The sequence below is a fragment of the Antedon mediterranea genome, chromosome 11, assembly GCF_964355755.1.
Source record: "Antedon mediterranea chromosome 11, ecAntMedi1.1, whole genome shotgun sequence".
NCBI lineage: Eukaryota > Metazoa > Echinodermata > Crinoidea > Comatulida > Antedonidae > Antedon > Antedon mediterranea.
In genome coordinates this window covers 8,584,222-8,605,824 of record NC_092680.1, presented here as the reverse complement: position 1 = coordinate 8,605,824, position 21,603 = coordinate 8,584,222, and the positions used below count along the sequence as shown (strand labels likewise).

Below are 21,603 nucleotides of genomic sequence, written 5' to 3'. Positions count from 1 at the left end.
ATACCTACATAATTCAATTCAATCATTGTTAAAATGTTAACAATGATATAATTAATTTACGTAACACTTTGATAATCGTTAACAGATTGGTTCACACGATAATTGTATTTCACACGTGTTAGCTGATGCGTTAAGTCATTGAGTGAAATAGAACGCTCTGATTGGCTGTTAGTCATATTGGCTTTTAAACCGGACTTTATAAGCATGCGCCAACTCACTTTCCACATTCACCTACTGAGCAGCATCGTTGTCACATCGCAACATTTCTGGAGTTATTTATTTATTAAAGAAACGAAGAACATGTCGACTGTCGTTGCTGGGCCTATGATGAAATCGAAGATGTGTTTTGAAACACAGGCTCCGATTTCATATTCCATCGATTTTATACTAGGATCTAAAGAGAAACCACAACTGCCATCTATTCCACCACCGCCGCTTACACGAATACCTCTGGCAAAACAAGATGTCAAGAAAGAGACACATTTAAGTTGTTCTGAAAGTGAAGACGAAAAAGGTAATTTAAAACTGTTTGATATTTTTATACAATTCATATTAATAATATTAATAGCAATAATATTATTTTTGATATAAAGTTTAAGTCTTATTTTTATATTTTACATTATTTTTGATTATTGTTGATATTTTTTTATTTAAACACAAATGAGATAGAGAATTAACATTATTTTTCGATTGATCTTACTATTGAACCTTTTCAACAAAATGTTTTAATAATAATTGTTATAGTTTGTATTTTATGTAAATGTATAATTAATTTCTATGTTAATTTTGTTTATTACAGAAATTGACATACCGCACATTAAAGTAGAAAGTATCGATGGTGAAGATGATTTAACACAGCAGACAATTGCTTCTATTCCATCGGCGAAGATTCGTAAAGTACGCAGATCTCGAACAACATTTACAACGTACCAACTTCACCAATTAGAAATGGCGTTCGAAAAGACACAGTATCCAGATGTATTCACACGTGAAGAACTAGCACTTAAGCTCGATCTTAGCGAATCACGAGTTCAGGTAAGAATTATTTCTGGTCTATACATACTATTGTATTATTAAGTTTTTGCATTATATTGTACTCAATACGGTTACATAAAGGGATATGAACGACTTAAGAAGCCCGTCTTCATTAAATTTACACAGAAATTATGCTGGTAAAATTCTGACCTTACATTGCGGATAGTCGGATAGAAAACATTATTTTGTGATCTTTACTTATAAATGTCATTCATCATACTGATAAATAATATTAGTTATTATAGCAAATTAAATGTTGTTTTTGTATAATAATTATGCTGAATCTACAGTATAGTGTTGTAGATAATGTTTTACGATTAATTCAATTAGCCTCGGATGAAATTTGACCAGGCAAAATGCATTTACTGGTAGTCTGTTCAATTACATTCAATTTGTTTTAATCTGTGTAAGATATTTTACACCTAAATTTATTTTCAATGACAAATAATGATTGACATAGTTCTGTAATTTATTCATCGCTGTATTTATCTTATTAGTTTAATTCACTTTTACTGCTTATGTTGATTAAATTACTGTAATCAATAATATTGTATAACTTGTTTATCTACATGACTACTACTAGTCTATTTTATTTGTCACTTAAAAGAAAGCGTTAGCTACTATTTATAAATAATAGGTGATCAAACTATAATGATTTATTTTGTATATCTTTTAGGTGTGGTTTCAAAACAGACGTGCAAAATGGAGGAAGAAGGAGAAATTTATTGGACGTGAAAGTTCAAACACAGACTGCAAAACAGATATGAACTCTCCGTTGGACTACGCCACTGGTTACTCTACATGGCTGCAGGCGCAAACCCATCCTTTAATCAGCAGTGCAAAACCGTTCATACCATACTTTAGTCATGGATTTCCTAGGCCTCCAGGATTGACCGCAGTAGCACCTCACCCAGCAGTTTTCGCCCCAGCCGGGCCATACCAACAATTACCGTTCGTTGGACCAATTGTACCTTACTCACACATGGGCCATAGACTGGCTTTTCCAAATGATCCTGTACATATGAAAAGACAAAGTATTGAGGCACTTAGATTACAAGCTGGTAAACAATTTTCGGTTCATGAAAGTAATGAAAAGCATTCTTTAACATAGATTTAAAGTTACACATTGTAAGATTAAAACTCACTCTAAACTCGATTGATTTCAGACTTAACATGGTTTGGATAACGGTTGGGATAATGATAATACATCATAATACATCGAATTAAAGACAGCTATTTAAAACCATTCATTAAAAATGGAAGTAACAAGTGCAATGTATAAATGATTATAAATATTTGTATATATGTAGAGTTATTATTATTATTGTAAAAAAGATGTATAAATAAATAATGATGAAATCAAAAAATATTATTGGTTTATGTGCAGTGTCTTGTGTGAAATGGTTTTAACAGTTTGATGATTGTCTGCAATGAGCAAGATTTTTGTGAAACAAGGTTTAACACAAATCTATTTTGAGAACTGAGAGGGCGTTGTACAATCCTCTTGGACAATGCTGCTCACACGTATTCAATTATCATAAAGTGAGATATTACCATCCGATAATATTTTTGATTACTGACCTTATAAGGTATTTGTACTCCTAATTAAGTATTCTTCAGCGATCCAGAAAATGATTTCAATTCTCAATAATGCTATCTGCTGTTATATTAGGCCTATACAGATAAAACACTGCATTTACCCTGTAACAATAGCAAAATGCGATCTGGGGTTTTAAGATACAGATTAACAGCAGCCTTAAACGTCATTTGCTTTCTGTAAATGAAGCCGAAAACAAAGTGAGAGTTACTCTCTTATGGAATGCTCTGCCTACGGATGTAGTTTTATGTACTCGTTCAAAGCAAAACTTAACGTCGCATGGTTCAACCACCCGCTGAAGTTTTCACCTTATATTGAATATGATTTTTTCGTTAGGAGGGACTTTTAAGCACTGAGTGCTTCGCCTCAATCCCGTAGACGAAAGTGTACGGGAAACAAGTAAACAAGCAAGTAAGTGATGTATGAAGTTTCCCGAAACAAGATAATCTATACCAGGGCCGGGAAGACTAATAACTCTATACATATAGGTTGACTATTAACGTGCCTTATGCGATATAAGCCGCACTAACTATACGTTAGCATTCCATCTGCTGTGTATATCTATTCAATGTTAATTGCTTATATCCTAATTTTAGTTACTGGAATGAGATGATCAATATTATTTAACAAGTAAAGGTTCTAAAATCTCCTTCCTTGGTGGGAGTACGACCCCACGGTGCGCACACGTTGACGTGACGTAACACACACGATAAATAATATTATAACTTATGTGTTGTTATAATATTAATGTTACATTCATTCATTTGATCAAAATCACATAAAAACAAGTAAAAAAGGTTCATGAATAAAACAGTATAAAAAACAACATATAAAACAATGATAAAAATTTAAAAAAAAATCTAAAACCGTATAAAAACAAAGTTTAAAATATTTGTAAAATATTTAAAAACCATTAAAAAATCTTAAAAGAGAAATACCATTACGTATTTCAGTATTTATACCGATTCCCCCTCTCATGCAAAATATCTCAATCCTCTCCTGAAGGGCTTCATGGTTTCGTGTAATACTAACTTTGTTACGATATAACAGGCAGCTGTAGGCTAAATACATGTTTTACGTGTATTTCGCTTCAGTTATTGACCTTTGTTCAGGAAGTTCTCTGCCTGTAATTAATAAAATGTATTTTAATTGCGACAATTTAACTGGTAGTTTGAGTCAAATCAATTTACGAGAAGGGTACTTGGATTCGTCTTTATTATTGTACTGTACTTTGAGTCGCAACAACCATTCACCGAGAGGTGATATTGATATTGTATTATATATGTACCGTATTATACAAAAATGATAATAATAATAATAATATTTCGTTATAATTGTTTAGTACGATATTTCAGCGCACTAAAAATAAAACTTTTACAATTGGTAATTTCTTAGGAAATTCAAAAATTATGTTTTATTTATTGTGAGACGAGGCTTTCATTTTTGTTATCTTACCTTTTTGAATTTATTTAGTAAAAATCAATTCCAATAGCAATATACAAGAAAAACCAAATACACATAAAGTTTAATTCTGCAATCTCTCAACCGATGAAGTTGGGATGTAAGTCTATAACTTAGTTTAATACAAATAAAGCAAGCTCATTATTGTTAAAAAAAAAAAGTTTAAAGTTGAAGTAATTGCACTAACATCACTTCAGTTAAGAAAGTAATCTAATTTGTAGATGGTCGTCCGGTAAATCATTTTGAATAATTATTTGTAGTTCTTTCACAAAATAAGTGATTAATTTTCTTTTTCCTCTCATTACACTAAAATAAATCATATTTAAGACCAATTATTAAGTTTTACAAACGAAGGTTAACTCATTGAGTTTACAAATTACAGTCATTAGCCTATAAGTATATTAATGATTATCTTGAAGCACATGTGTTAGGTTATGCTCAAACAATAGAAAATTAATAGCGCTTGTAAATTAGCGTAAATAATTGCAGCATTTAGTTTACAAGGAGTCTAATAAACGGTGCATTTTTCACCTTTCTAAATGAAATGGAAATATCATGTACATTTAGGTCTCTTTAAAGCCTAATTGATATCTTTACAATACTATGCGATATTGTGAAAGATTCTCTGGTAATTTATTGAACCTCAAGGCTTCAAATTCGTTGTATTTTTATGACACTAATAAGACCAAAAAATTGTGTTTGCTAATACGACGTATTTTTAATTCATGTACGCGCGTACAAATTAAGGTCATGAGGTCTACTAACAAGAATAAAACTATAACGGAAGCTGCTGTAAAACAATTTAATAATATTTTTCAGATAAACTTCATTATTCGTTGTTATTAAATGACCGCTTCATTTTTACAAATATTTATCTATACTTGTGTATGTACTCCTTTCATATTGCCTGCACAACTCAACATAATACTATGTTAATCATGGTTTTAAAATCAATTTTGCAGAAACTTAAAGTATATTTGACCTTCTTTGTCCCGGTTTGATGTTTCTCCCACACTCGTATCGTACAGTTCATATAATTATTATATCAGGCAACTAATTCAAATCTTACATTCGTTAGAATAAAATATAGTATGTGGTGTAATTTACTAGACACTAGACATAATAATAATAACATAATAAAACCGCGTTTACTATTCCCAATCCGAGGAGAAGAAATCATTGTCATTGCATTAAACAGTAGACGTATGTCAACTATGGTATTAAAGAATTCATTGGTAATAAGCAGCTACATTTATTGATATAATATCATAGTTATATTCTATAGCGATTATTATTATTAACTAAAGAATACAAAGCGCTGAAATTATTGCCGCCATGCCCTTCTCTCTTTCTCATTTATTTGTGTAATTAGGCCTATGTTATAGTAATAGTAAATAATAAATTTTAGCAGAAAGATTAACTTTAAAAATTTAAACTTTCTTTATATGTATTTTCTAATACTTTATCATTCAAAAAGACTTTGCACATTTAGAGTGAGCGAGTAAATAATTCTCTTTGAATATTATGGAGCCACCACCTACAGTGAAATAGTATCCATATTCTTCCCTTTACATAACTTTCATAGTTTTGAAAACAATTAAAGGTAATTCTATGAGTTGATGAATCTGTATGATAGCAATACAGTGTTAATTCGGGTTAACTTGTCTGCTTTATGTAATTTGGTCCTAATTGACTGTCAATCAGGCATTCTGTCAATCACCCAATGCTCCGCCCACAGCTGCGACAACACATGATGGAGTTGGATGTCGTGTCAATTACTGTATTGTTTCACGGTAACGTATCACCAACACGGATTTACGGCACTAATACGTTTTAGTTAACATAAATAATAGATAAAACTACTTAAATTTGCTATCAAACTCTAGGCCCACTGCTAGTTAGTAATTATATAGTATCGATTATCAACGAATAGCGGTTGCTATATATTTGGTCTGAGGAAAAGAAACAACGGTTACTTTATATACTTTATTATAACCATTTTAACGGAAAGACAGAAACTATAACCACCCAACTTACACACTTGACCATTACAAGCCTTAGAAATGAAGCCAAAGGTCTCAGCAAGTTGCGATGCTAAACCCAGTCACAGTATTGATGCTATTCTAGGCCTACCAGAAACAACAGTAAATGACCAACAAATGCAATCGGAAGATTCGAACCGAGAATTTGAATTGGTTGATGATGATCGAATAGCTGCTACAGACCATAATCAAAACGAAGGTAATTCTATTCTATTTATTAGATTAGTTTGTAAAGAAATCAGAATATTTTATTAGGATATTTGCTTTTAACAATTATTAGGCCTCTAGTATGTTAACTTTTATGACTTTATGTACGGTACTGATTCACTTTGTGTAAACTAATGTCCTTATTATCAATTTCATTATTATTGTGAGTATTTTAGTCTAGGTGAAAAAAACCCACATTGTGTTGTAGTACTGTACTCAAGTACTCAACTCATTAACATTTTTTCCCTTGATCCTTAACATTGTAGTGTTTTTAATTTTTTTTTCAAATTTTTTAAAATCTTACCAACACATTTTTTAAAATTAATAATAATATTTTGAAAAAATAACGAAACAAACAAACCTACAGTATAAGAATATTAGAACAACATATGTTTCGATAATCGATATAAGATTGAAAATATGAAATATAAAACGATATGAAAATGAAATATTATATTTTATTTCAATATCTTTTATGATTAGACGTACGCTGCAGTTTAATTCATTATTCATTATGGCAGTTTCGTTATTTACTACTGCAATGAAAACAATATAATAATATAATTTATAATAAACACATCAGGCAATGAACATTATTTCTAAACCGCCCTGTGATATACTGAAATTTAATCAATTAATTTGAAATGTTATAATAATATATATTAATCGCATTAAATAACTTGTCTGCCCTCTGGCGGAGGAAACGGTTTTGGTTGTTTTTTTTTTCCAATTTTATTATTATATTATTATTATTATTATTGTTATTATTATTGTTATTATTAGTGTTAGTGTTATTGTTATTATCTTTTCTATTTTGTTTATTTTATTGGTTTCAAGAAACACTATTGTTTCAATACATCATTTTTATTTTGTTCTAGATGAGCATCTCTTTCCTGTGCCACGAAAACATTCTGAAGACACAGTTCTCTCCGACGAGTACGATTCCGATTTACACGTCAAAGACGACGTTGACGACATGTCAGATAAACAGAAGAAAAAACACCGAAGAAATCGGACAACATTTACTACATTTCAACTTCATGAGCTTGAGAGAGCTTTTGAAAAATCACATTACCCAGACGTATACAGTAGAGAAGAATTAGCATCAAGGGTTAACCTACCAGAGGTCAGAGTTCAGGTATATAAACGTCAATTAAAACTGTAATCAATAAATTGTAATTAATTAAGAACTAATAGGCCTACATAATATTTTAAATAGTCAAATCATTTTGACAGGCGAATAAACGTAGATGAATGCTGACCAAAATAAGTTGAATGTTTAGGTTTCAGTTAAATTAACAAAAACAAAAAAGGGTATCATGATACGGTAACGTAGTTTTATTTTTCCATCATAATTTTTCACGCTGCTGCTCTAGCCCGCTACGTCCCATTAGGACTACTCAATCAGAAGCTAAAGCATGCAGCAGTTATAGTTCTAAGGACAGACAGTTTTGTGAAAATGGAAACTCCACTATGATTTATTGATTCCAGCTGCTACAGTAGACCCAAAAAACGGCTGGGAAAGAGTCTATTAGGACATGTCATGCTAAAATTACAAATCCCTATATTCACTGTCAGTGTCAGATATTCATTGAATTATTATCTAAACAGTCCATTAAAGTTTGTGTTTGTAATAGGATACTTCACAATTGAAATATCTAGGGTGATGAAGTGACCCCCAGATTTGACCTTAGCAATAAAATTAACTAAAGTGACAGAAATTGAGTATTCACTTCTGTAACAAAAAAGTAATATTTATTCACATATAAAAAATGAAAAGAAACCCAAAAACCATTGTCTGACAGACAATTTAAGTATTTGTTGCTTTAAATTACATTTTTTCAGGTAAAATAACTATCTATTATGTGACAATAAAATGACACATTCAAAAACATTTGAAATAAAAAATATTTATCAATAAGCGAGCAGCGTTTTTTGTAAGAAATATTTCTTGTTTAATCTTTCACCAATAACGAATACATAGTTCACTCGCATACTAAAGTATACGTCTTAAGGTTTCAATTACGTAAAAAGTATTACTTTTAAAAAGAATGAACTGAGAAGAGAAGGCATATACGAACTGTCGACTTCATTCGCTAAACTATTTTAAATCCCACATAAAAATTATTGAATTTAAAGTGCCATCAAACTTGATCATCTTAAATTGTCTTTAAAATAATGATGTGAAGACAACACATTATTGTGCAACATTATTGATTTATTATAAGTAAACAAATTTCAGTTTATTTTTTTTGTACACAAATATTGTAGAAGAGAAAAAAAGAAAACAACGGTGTGGCAAACATTATCAGATGACTAAAGCAATGTTATAGATGCTATATAAAAAACTATCCATTTTAACATGAAACTTTTTTTAAATTTATTTTCTGAGGATTGAAAGCTAACTATCGGTATTCTAAAAAAGTCTGCAGTTTTCCCAATATTGTATAATTTTTTCGTCATGATTTCTGTTATACACACAAATATTATCTGATAATGCCTGCCTCTAGCTGAGATTTAAGACATTGTTAAGATATTTTTATGCTTCTGTAGTTCAATTTTTACTGTAAAAATTTCATATAAAGGCATGTGCTTTGTGATAAAAATAATAACGCTTAATAACTCGTCTATCACGAGTCAATCCAATTTAGGGATATATAGACATCCATGATTGATGCATATTCGTTTATTAATGTAAATACAAATATTAACAATAAAATGCTTTCAAAATTATATTGTGGAAATTTCATTTCCATTTAATAACTGCGTTTGTTCAAAAAGTAAACGTTCCTCTTTGTTTGGAATGATGATGACGACAAGAATCTAAAAATTGTCACTAGGCCTAATTATACTAACAAACTAAAATGGGATTTTGAACAAACATTTAGTGCGTCGTAGTAATTTGGTTATAACCTTAGTGCGTTCCTAGCTTAATGTGCCTAATGAACATTCATTAAAACAACTTGAACCATCACTGAATAGTTTGATCTCATTACAGAGAATAATCAGAGAAAATGTTCCTATAATCATGCCTATAATGCCACTCATTATATAGTATATTCTGTTAATGGACGACATAAGTTGGGAAAAACGAGTATAATTTGCTTTATGAGATGTAATAAGGACTTCAAGTTGGTCAATTAAGGCATAATAGGCTGTAGTTTGTAAATATATTAAACTACTATTTTCCTTCTGACATTGTCATTATTAAACAATGATGGTGTTTAAGCAATTATTTGTAAAATACTGTAAGTGTTTGGTTCAATTTTAGAAACTTAATATAATTCCTACTCTACCTTATGAATGTTTTAAATATTGAATTTAGATAATGCATTTGTAAACTTATTTTTTTCATATTTTTAACCAGTAAATCAATGTTAATGCAATACTTTCTTTCGCTACATTTTTAGTTGCGTGGAAGCGACTCTATAGTTCACTATGTCGGTCGGTCGGTCGGTCTGGTATCACTATGCGTTTTATCGCTTTCTGACCTGATCTTGATATCAGTTTAATCTAGCTAGGTCAATTTTTCACAGTATATTCCTTATGGCCAGGAATCGATGTGGTTATGTTTTCACGGTGCGCAATAAAAAATTACGCGGTCTACGCACGATTTAATGAAATCACGTTTGTAATCATATCTTCACAACCACGAATCACAATTAAATAAAATTTGGTACTCATAAATTTCAGGGCATAAATCATCATATGGCAATACAATTACGTGCGTAGCGCATGTAACGCATGCGTACGCGCGCTTAAAATTTTCAAAATTTATTTTCGATGAAATAAGAGTACGTTTCAGGCAATTTTAAGCGTTTACAAAATTGCAATGAGTGCGCATATTTTTGCGCGCGCACTGCGCGTTAAATGTTATTGCGCACTCTTTTTGCCCGATTTCTGTTTTCTTGACTTACTTTTCAACTCGAAATTACGTTATACGAGCTCGTCAAAAGTGACAGGCTACGCACGTGTAAATTAAAAAAATATAAACATTTTTAAACATGTTCAGTAATTTCGGTCAGTATAGTTCACTATGTCGGTCGGTCGGTCTGTCTGTCGGTCTGTCTGTCGGTCGGTCTGTTGGTCTGTCTGTCGGTCCGGTATCACTATGCATTGTAGCATGCGACTTAATGGCTGTTGGCCTTGTTTTTTATCATACCCATACATAATAAGTTTAAATAAGATAAATTAAACATTCTTTTTTACCAATTTTGCAAGCAACAGAAATTTTAACTATAAATTATAACTGTGTTATTAAATATTTCATGAATTTTATTGTTATAGGTATGGTTTCAAAATCGTAGAGCAAAATGGCGGCGACAGGAGAAGATGGAAGCTGTACAGGTTATTAAACTTCAGCAAGATTTTCCGATGAATCCGTTACGAGCTGGTGTGTCAGCCGCTGCGGCTGGCATGCCAAGCCACTGCGCCCTACCGGTCGACCCATGGCTAACATCAACCTTACTCGGTTCAGCTGGACTGTCCGTTCAATATCCAGGTCTGTTATCGCCGCATCGGGTACCACCAGGTGTAACGCCTTCGGGACCAATGATTCCAGGAGCGTTCCCTTTCCTACCGGCAGCTTTAGCAATGAAACTACCAAGACAGAATATTGCAAATTCTTTAGCGATGTCAAGTCTCGATGAAACACATCCAAGAAATACTAGCGTACTATCATTACGCATGCGCGCTAAAGAACATTTACATGCGTTTGGTAAAATGGATAAAAGTGTGACAGAAACAGAATAAAAAGGACTGCAACAAAAGACATACAAAAGTACGAATGTATAGGTAGTCTGGTACTTGACACAGAATTACCGTGGTGGACAGTATAAGTTTATTCAAAAACAAAATATTGTTAACTTTTTATCATCGTAATACCTGTAGGAGCTTTAAACACCTTCCTTCACGCACTACTTTTCTTCTAAGCTTTAACGATTGGTATAATCAGATCATCATGCTTCATGATGATATATCCTCCGCACGCCCCACATGGAGTTATTTTTCCTACCATCGAATTTAAATCGACTTTACATGCATAACTTATTAAAATGTTAATGTTCTTCAATCATAGTAACTATATATGATATTTATTTATATACACATATTGTATTTTGGTCATACCTACGTCAATCCATCCTCTGATGTGGCTTACTTTATGAATCCAGTCGTATGGATGGAAGTTTAATTGTTGTCCGTCGTCTGCGTTTTTCTCGTGATTGCCTAAATATAGTATCACGAGGAAATAGCAGACGATACAGTTCACGATCACTGCAGTAATTTATTATTAACCCCTTAATTTCAGTTCTTTTGTAATGAAATACACTAAAGTGATATTCAACATTGGATAAACTTTCAATTATGAAAGTACAATATTACAATTGATTATGTCGTAATAAATAATAAATTAATTATAATTAATATATTAAATATTATATCACAAGGTATACATACGTTACAAATTTCGTTAAAAATTCTTTTTTTTAAGAAATTTCAATTTTATTATTGTACTATAGAAATTGTCTATAGGAATGTAAATTAAATTAATTCTACGTCATCGGGTAATATTTTCAGTATTTTGAATTTCTACAAGCTTTTTTTTTTTATTATATTTAATCTTTTATTGAGATTATAAAATTATGTGTATATAAATTTTCCCCTCCTTTAAAAAATATGTTTTAAATATGTTTACAATGTGGTTTTTGTTTTATAAAAATGAAGTTATTGTACAAAGTGTGTAACAAATTATGAATATAGTGTAATAATTGTGTCTTAAAAAAAATCAATGAATCACTTTTCAAATATAATAACAATTAATGATGTAAAAGAAATATACGAATGATTTTCTTAAAGATTGCATTTTCAACAAAAATGAATATTATAATACATATAAATTTCGTATCACGAACCGTGTGCAATATTTAGTTTGATTAAACAACCACCTTGATAAAGGAGGAAGATATTTGCAATAATATTATTTTAATTATTTCGGAAGATTAAAGTTACTTAGGCCTATACCTATAAATCGAAGTTTGATCACTTTGTTTTAATCTTCACTCGTCCCTGTTTTTTTTGTGAATAATTTTAAGTACCGAGTGTGAAAATCAAAATGATTAATACGAAGAATAAAAAAAAAATAAAATTCCAAGCAAATTAACAACTTACAACTCCGCGTATATGTATTTTTCTGCCTTTTATTTCGCTATATTTTATATTAAAAGTTCATTTTAATGATCTATATTATTGGTATGTACTCACACACCACCTAATTTGAATACTATTCAAACCATACCAGTATACAGTAGTGACAATTCGTCATAGTAATGGTCTCGTATGCACTTCCTTGGTGAGTATATACTTAATTACGTAATAAACTTCGAAATACTATAGTAACACAATTCACATGTTAAAGAACGGTTCTGAATCGTTCAGATTTTGCAACTGGGCATGTTGTACACTGGAGCTAGCCTCTGTTTAGAAGGCCTGGATAGGGAGCCAGCCGTGATAGCCATTATTAATATTGTACGGCGTAAATCACTGCACGTTACGCCCGGTATTCCGTTATTTTCCGTTGTCTATAACTAATAATTAGATAGACCGTGGTATTCACTGCCGGCCTACGCCAGCCTGGTGAACATGACATTTTATGTATCTATGTATATGTATGGTATATTTTGTTATTTTATTCAGGCACTCTGGTATGATATACGGTAGGCCTTCCTATCTGTATCATTGTCTTAATTGTGCTTATTGTGTAAACGTCTAATAATATCAGCATTCCAAAGGCCAGAACCCACTAGATTCAATTATGAGTGACTTTTAAAAATGATTTTAACATTATTATAGCATTCTCTGATGACATTTAAAATATTGGTTTAAATTTGGGCAATTTCCTGAAACTGCTCTTTTACCATTCAGCCTTACACTCATCGGAAAACAACGAATGTATGATTTTAATATTGTTTTTCTTATTGATTTTGATAACGTCGATGTGTTTATCCCATTTAAGAAAAAAATCCAAAGTTGACAGTTCATATTTTTAAATTTACGTCATTAATTTAGGTTTCGATTTTAGTCGTTTCTAAATCTTCACCTATACTGTAGTTCCACTTCCACATCTCTTTTCTTCGTTGATCTATAATGACTAAGACTAAGAGAGTAATATCATTTGCATATAAAGAGACCTTACACTTGTTATCACAAAGGGGAAAATCATTTATTAAAATGATAACACGAGAGGCCCTAGTAGACTGCTTTGGGGTACTCCTATTGTCATTGATACGCACCCCATAATTTCTTAGTCTCATTTATTATCTTTAGTTAAATTTGGAAATTATACATTACACAAATTTAATAGCATTATTAGGTTTATTTCTTAGACTAGATGGTACGCTCGCTTCGCTCGCGTACCATCTAGGTCGTGCCCACAGATGGTTCTCGAATACACAGTAATTTCAGCGTAACAAAACTGGCGATTTCAAATGTACGTACCGCGGGACTATAATACATAGTCGTTTACAGAAACGAATAAATAGACACGATGATTTATGTATTCAACTAAAATTAGCACCCTGAGAATTACTTCCGAAGGAGAAACTTACCACAAAATGAGTCCAAATTTTTGAATTTGTGTTTTGTATGTAACATTAGGGTTGAGGGATGGGAAAGCGGATAGGTACAAAGAGGAACAATTTTTAAATATATTCTTTATCCACTCAGTAACGAAATATTTTTTTCATGTTTTATAGGCCTATAAATAATATACCTCTAAATACAGTAAAACATTTGTCAGTATAAAGTTTATTTGTATATTTAACAGTTGAGCCTATCCACAATCTCAGTAATAAAGTTTATTTGTATATTTTTCAACAGTACGAACATTCACAGTAAGAAATGCTCGATTCAAATGAGGACAAAAAATAGTTAGGTATTTAATTTACAGTATTGTCAAAGTATTGCAAGTTTATTCTCAAAGGGCCCATATATTTACCTACCGTATGTGTTAAACCAAGGGCTCATAAATTTACCTACTTGTGTTAAACCAAACTCTGGCAGAGTGAGAGATTGGGTTGTTCCATTCATCGCAAATCAATACATTTGTATAATCGTATATTAAATCTATCAAAATAGTATTTTTTAAAGAAAATCGGCCTGTCTTCAACATTATGATGCTGTACTCTAGCTGTTCAACCGGTTTTCAGCTATTAAAAACAATTATCGTAGGAGGAGATAGGAAAATGCGAAGCCTCCTCGCATTTTTCTGGCGGATATTTTTCAAGATGGACATCCATTAGACAGTGTATACCAAGATCGGAAAACACCCCTATTTGGGGCAAATCGTTGAACCTAAATTCGTTTTAATCGTCAATAACTAATTATCTAACTTAATTTAATTAGTAAACAGGGTTACATCAGGTGGTTAAAATCAGTACCGAAAGTACGAACCAACTTTATATACCATCGAGTAAAAATTCTAGAAGTAAGGCGCGATTTACCGAATTTTGCCCTTACGTAAATTTATATATAGATTATAAAAAATAAGCTGAACTGCTTATTGTGAGCTACTCTCTTGCAATAGCCAAGATCTTTGGATAACGATACAGTTTCCTCATTAAACCATGATTGGTGTGAGGTTATTTTTGATACGTATTTTAACAAAAATGGGCATGTTTATCAGCTGATATTAGAGTACTTGTATTGTATTTGATTGAATGATACTCCCTATCTAAATGGTATATGCCAGCCAATACATTATAGAAAATTGTGATTAACATGCATACTGTACTACACTACGATCTTAGTGTAAATAAAGAATATAAAAACTATTTTCGTATAGTTTATAGTAGTAAAAGTATAATTAATGTCAACATAATTCTGAAATAGTTTTATGTAAAAAAATAGATTCAGTTCAGTAAATTTGATAAAATTTTAATTTAGTGGGATTTCATTTTGTTGCATTGGTGTTTTTTTGGATATGAAATTTTGTTCTGAAATAAAATGAATCAATCAATATATCAGGAGAAAACCTTGGAATAAAGATAGAAGTATTTATGCCTTTTGTGTAACATATAATTAATTAGTAATTTCCCTATACTTCTATACAAAAACATATAATTAGGCCGACAATAATAATAAAAAAAAACCATACAAGAAGCCCCTGGTGTATATTGTATTTTCCACACAAACCTTCTCAAAATATTTTCTAACCATGTATGAGATTTATATAATTGGTTTTTGACAGAACAACATTAGTTTGTTCTTAACAACCTCATCTCAACAGTAGTGTAAAATATTTTAGCATCCTAGATAGTTAATACTCAGCTTCATTATTAACCGTGTTTATTACACGGAAGATCCTATGTGCAACAGGATAACAATAATAACATTTACAAAGGTAAATATACTTCATTAAACCAATATTGTCTTATAACTAAAGAAACAACTTAACAAATTCATTAGCGGTATTGTAGCCAACTAATTCTTTAGAATAACCTGGCATTGCTGTTTAAATCCCACTTTTGTTTATCTATCTTAAAGGAGACGTTTCAATTGAAAATGTCGATATCAACAATTACAATACGTACATGAAAACAACCGTTAATATAACCTAAACATTAGTAATTGTACTTACAGGCCTGTGGTTAATACTGTGCTTATTGATCGACGCGATAGCTTAATGTTATAGAAATAGGATAAAGCTTTCTTCTTTAATAAGCCAAATAAACTTACAATTGAACAAGTGGATATCATACGGGATGACAGATATTCAATTTAGTGAACCGGGGTACACTACAAAGATATACAAACTAATTAACCAATCAATACAAGTTCTTAACTTCTATTGGTAACTGCTACCTTGTAGTACAAGGACACGTATAAAAAGTCTTGAACTATTTTCTTAGTTTTTAGATTCTAAAATAATATCCGGACAATCTTTAATATTAATAATAATGATGATGATGATGATTATGAGAATTATAATGAAATTATAATATTTGTAGATACTTTTGTTCTGGCCTTAAATTACTCGGATACAAGTTTCTAATAGTCAACATAGGATTGTTACTGTATGTAAATCTCAAAATCACACCTGTATCACTCACCTTGAAAGTATTCAAATTTGTTCAAGTTAGATAAAATATGCAAATTAGGAGTGAAATTACAGGTTCCCATATAATTATCGAAAACAGATAATGCTAAAGAGTTGATATTTTAAAAAACTTGTTCAGAATCTACATATTTATATTCGCTCTAATGAAACATTGTTTTTACGAACAAATTATCGGAAGCATGACATTTGACTCTCGACCCTATTTCTCAATATTCACATTATAATGTGACTAAAATGTCTGTACAGGCTTTGTTTTGGCCTCAAATGACTCGGGTACAGGTTTTCTATAGACATCATAGGGCCGTTTAGTACTTTCCAAAATCATGCCTTTGTCATGCACCTCGAAAGCCTAGTCTAAGATGGAAGCATGAATGCGCATGTGTATAAACTGACCTTTTTCACCAAATGGAAAGGTTTAAAATTGTTTATTTTAATTGTGCTTGCGACTAATTTATACCATCATTGCAATTTGTTACTTGATAATAACATATTGTAAATTATATTATCGCTACCACCACTATTGTCCAAAACCTCTTCTTTTGCATCATTTATAGGCCTATACAAATTATTCCACTTTCTTTATTACACTCTAGTATGTAATGTACCGTGGTTATTTTTACAAGGCTAATTTAGATGATTATATATAGCATATAAGTACCATACTAAGTTCTCCTAGAAGAAGTAAATTAAATCAATTAAGCACATTATCTCAATTTTATCTATGCAAGAAGAACGTTCCAATGTGTGAACACTCAATCCATTCAATCAGCTAGATTATATAAGAGAACAAGTCAAGTGGATACTTATGTTTTATTTTTATCGCGAAAATGTTGAAGTGTATTTTGTTTATACAACTCAGTTTGTTAATGATAGCAATATAGAGTTGGTCCCAGAATAGTAAATATCATTATTTTGGTAATAATTCATAAATACTTTTTAACTGTCAATAATACTCCGAAGGAAAGAAACATTATGTTAGGCCTATAGTTAATTTAACATTTCGATTTTATTATTTCACCACATCCCGATTTTGACATTATTTTCACCAGCTGCGCCTAAAGGCCCATTCACACTAGAACGATAACGATCGACGATAAATATATAAGCATGCATTTTTTAAACATAAAACAAAAGAAATTAGAAAGGGTTTCGTTCTAGGACTATAGGATAATCATTTATGCTGTCTTTGATAAAATTTATATTTTTAAAATTCCAATCAAATGACGTCATGATACATAAAAACAATAAAATCGTTGTATTATCACGATATTATTGCTCTTACTAATCATGACGTCATTTGATTGGACGTGTGGAAATATAATTGTCATCAAAGGAAGCATAGATGGTTATTCTATAGTTCTAGAATGAAAAGGTTTTATATTTCTTTTATTTTATGTATGAAAAATGCAAATTATTGTCTATTATCGTCGATCGTTATCGTCCTAGTGTGAACGGGCCTTTAGAGGTTTGTTTGTGTGTGTTAGCAGGATAAAGTCAAAACTAAAAGATGGATATTTACCAAATAGACAAATACTGTACAGTATGTGGTCACGGATTATTCTATAACATTTCGGAAGCAATGCGGATCGGGATCCCAATTCTGGGCAATATTAAAAACAAATTATTTTACTCATTTTAGGCCGTACATTAAAACTACAAAATTATTTCAATTCTGTATCCTTTTTACTCATGGCAGAGGTTGCAACTCTCTGATTGCTCTTATTTATGTTATATTTCTAGTAGGGTTTTCTTTTGCACAATTATTAAGTATAAAAGAAAACCATCCAAACCAAAGTTTAACACCTTTTTTAACCGTTTTTATTAAGATTTTGCTTATTTTATTCATTCATTCATTCATTATTATCTGAATAAATGTTATGTAAATCTGAATCTCCATTGAGATCCAGCCACTGGCATCCACCGCTTTGTCATTTTTAGTGGATTTGGCTACGGTATGTTATGTTACATTTGTAATTTATCCCATGTGTTGCCGCTATGTCAGTGTTTTGATTTTTGTTTACGTGCTTATGAAATTGAAATAATAAATAAATAGAAGATCCATTTAAATGTAATAGAGTAAAACATTACAAATTATATACTTAAATATATATATAAGAATAACACAGTCTTTACAATCTCATGGCGCATCTTGACATCTACTAAAGCATATAGTAGCGCAAACAAAAAATGCAATCTCTGCCTCAAAGAGAAATTTTTTATCATCCGCCACCCTGAATTATCGACATTAAACAAACGTAACGAACTTGTGTCCGCCTGCCGGCACAGAAAGAAAGCATTGTTACATAACAGCTGACATTCCAAAACATATCACCTGTAAATGCTAATTCTACAAGTATATATATATATATTTTATATTGAACTACCCTCAATTGCACGGATGAAGGGCTAGTCTTGCCCGAAAGCTCTGCTACCTTTTCTGGCTGTTTTACTTTATCGTTTTGATTTAGCTCTTCGTTTTTTTGTATCTCCATTGAGATCCAGCCACTGATACCCACAGCATTGTCATTTTTTCAGTATTTTGCCTTTGGATTTATATTTTATATTAAATAAATAAATCATCACATTCATAATACAAATTACACATTATATTAACGTGATTGTCTAGCAAATTTATTTCTCTTTACCCTAACAATAACCTGCATTATAAGATGTGTTTTCTGTTCCAAGTAAGTAATTAGTCTAATTAGTTAGAAAACACAAACTTTAACACAGTTATATATAACGGGAAAGTGTTTTCTTAAATGAAGAGGGCATTATAACATTGATTTGGTAGGCGGCTAACGAGTTAAAATCTTTTTTTATTCAATAGAATTAAAAGCATTGAAAAATGAGGCTGCCTGGCGCCAGGCATACAAATCTGTCTGGTCACAGACATCTTCAGTAGATGGCAAGTGTTAGGATTTGTAAAACTCGTTTAATAAATACGCCTCATTTAACAGACACCAAAGACTCGACTATGACAATAATTCTCTATTTGAGAAGGTGAAGATACCTAGCCTATTATTTGTACTGTATGTGAAATCATGGCTCTTTGTAAAGTTAAGTTTGACGTGTGTCAAAGTGACAGGCTAAGAAACTTGATTGTCTGAAGAGGATTTAACTGGTTAGTCCTAATGGAAGACCCTGAATGTTAAACAAGGACTGTGTTAATCTGTTAGCTTCCTTAACCCACTTCTCTAACGTAATTATACAATGCTAATTCAGCATTGTGTAAGATTTAATGCTTACTTTATTTGAGACTTATTATAAGATAGTTTCCTGTTTTTAGCTAATAAGGGCTTCACCAATTAAATCGTTCTGGCTAGGAAACCTGTATTCACTGCATGTTCTATTATCATTAGCTTCGTTAAAACATAAAAAGCACACATAAAAACAACTATTAATAATAATTTATTTTATTTATCTCCTTTTATTGGCTCGTACTGTATTTAATTATGAGCCCAGTAGTGTTGACAATTGCTGTCATTAAAACGATTATGTATACATAAGTAATTAATTTTTTATTGAAATATAGGACGCTATAAGATTTTTATCTTTATATAATAGTCACATTCTTCTAAATACATATTTAATGCTTTATAGCATTACTTCTAACTTAAAATTACACACGGATTCTCGTGAATATTTTGAATTACAAACCACAAAATGCCGTGTCGTACGTGATTGAGGGGTTTATAATAATACACAAAAAATATATGCGATATAAGAATACGTAAAATGATACGCATTCATTTCATAGTCATTACCGTATTAATATTGAGTTAGTAGGCCAAGGAATAGAAAAGTCAAATAATTGTTTCGACCTTCCGTCCACTAGATAGAGAAACTTTTTTGAGAAGAAAATTTTTCTCGTTGAACTAAAAAAAGCACTTTCATACTGTACAATACTATCAATCAATTTATATAAAATATAAATAACTATCATAATTAGATTATACCAGTGGCTATATAGCACATTTTCAATAAAAGTATTTTATGTAATACAATTCAAATAGCTAGGAATAATTATTTAATACTGCGCATTCAAAACCAAACGTTAATTGAACGCTAGTGAAGTCAAGATGTTAATTAGTAGAAATCAATGCACTACTCAGCATGTTCCCTATTTTCTCTATTATATCGATTTATAAATGTGTTTTAAGATAATAAAGTGAAACATCAACTGTGAGCCTGATTGGTATAGTGTTATACGCATTAAGTACATCCAAAAGTTGATACCCTACTGTGACCAGTGAATGACCAAGAGTTTTAGAATTGCAATTATAAATAGATTAGCGCAAATTGAAGCTAACTTAACCCTGTGTTAACATTATACTATTATCTGTTGCTATTCCTAATATAAGGCTGGTTTCTCTTCACACAGGTATATAAATGATTCTGATGCCGGCGTTACAATAACATTTCTAATATAATATTTGTGGCTGAATTTTAAAGATTGATAAAGATCATTGATTGCATGTTACCAGCATATTCTGATAAAAAATCTACTTGGATTTAGCAAGTACATTAATGCATATTTCTCCTAGTATATTAACTTCACAACTATTTATATTATTTTGTTTCATCTTTTGCATTGAAGATATGGTATTTCAGTATTGTTTTTTGGTCACCTTTTTATTGTACATTTCGATAGGAAATGTTAAAATAGCAAAAATGTATACCTGCATGTGATTGTGTTTAACTAACTATTCGACAAATTTTGTTCAACTTATGAATACATTTTAAAACAATAATCACATGAAAATATTTAAAACTATGATGTTGGTTCTTAATTACTTATTGAATTACATATCCGTGTAGATCTAAAAAAAATAAAAACTAAACTAAAAAAAGAATAACCTTATTAGCGGAGATGTCATAATAAAAACTGTCAGTTACTTAATTCCTTTTTTATTTGATTAGTGCAATTGTGTCGTTGGTCATTCATTAAGTCATCAATGCTTGCTAATTACCCTGATTGACACTTCACTTTAATTTCATTACAAAGTCAACTTACAGGGCCATGACAATACGGCCCTGTCCGATAGGTGGCGTCCTTAAGAAAATACTATTCAGGTTTTAATATAATTAATTGCAGTACAGCGAGTCAAAGGTCAAACCATTTTTGGAAAAAAGGGATTTTGTAC

At 30.9% G+C, this 21,603-nt stretch overlaps 1 protein-coding gene across 1 annotated transcript; it reads left to right on the top strand.

The window, feature by feature from the left end:
* Positions 1–246: 246 nt before the first annotated feature.
* On the top strand, positions 247–11,391 carry LOC140063091 (uncharacterized). Its single transcript, XM_072109523.1, has 7 exons — positions 247–514; positions 800–1,035; positions 1,712–2,130; positions 5,798–5,886; positions 6,149–6,334; positions 7,221–7,480; positions 10,630–11,391. The coding sequence occupies exons 1-7, from the start codon at positions 301–303 to the stop codon at positions 11,092–11,094; spliced, it is 1,869 nt and encodes a 622-aa protein (XP_071965624.1). The 5' UTR covers positions 247–300; the 3' UTR covers positions 11,095–11,391.
* The last annotated feature ends 10,212 nt before the right edge of the window (positions 11,392–21,603 follow it).

Excerpts from the sequence above, each read along its gene's own strand:
- LOC140063091 (XM_072109523.1), top strand. The coding sequence starts at position 301 with ATGTCGACTGTCGTTGCTGGGCCTATGATGAAATCGAAGATGTGTTTT. Across the intron at positions 2,131-5,797 it reads GTTCATGAAAGTAATGAAAA|GCATTCTGTCAATCACCCAA; the intron begins GCATTCTTTAAC and ends ACTGTCAATCAG. Across the intron at positions 7,481-10,629 it reads TACCAGAGGTCAGAGTTCAG|GTATGGTTTCAAAATCGTAG; the intron begins GTATATAAACGT and ends TTATTGTTATAG.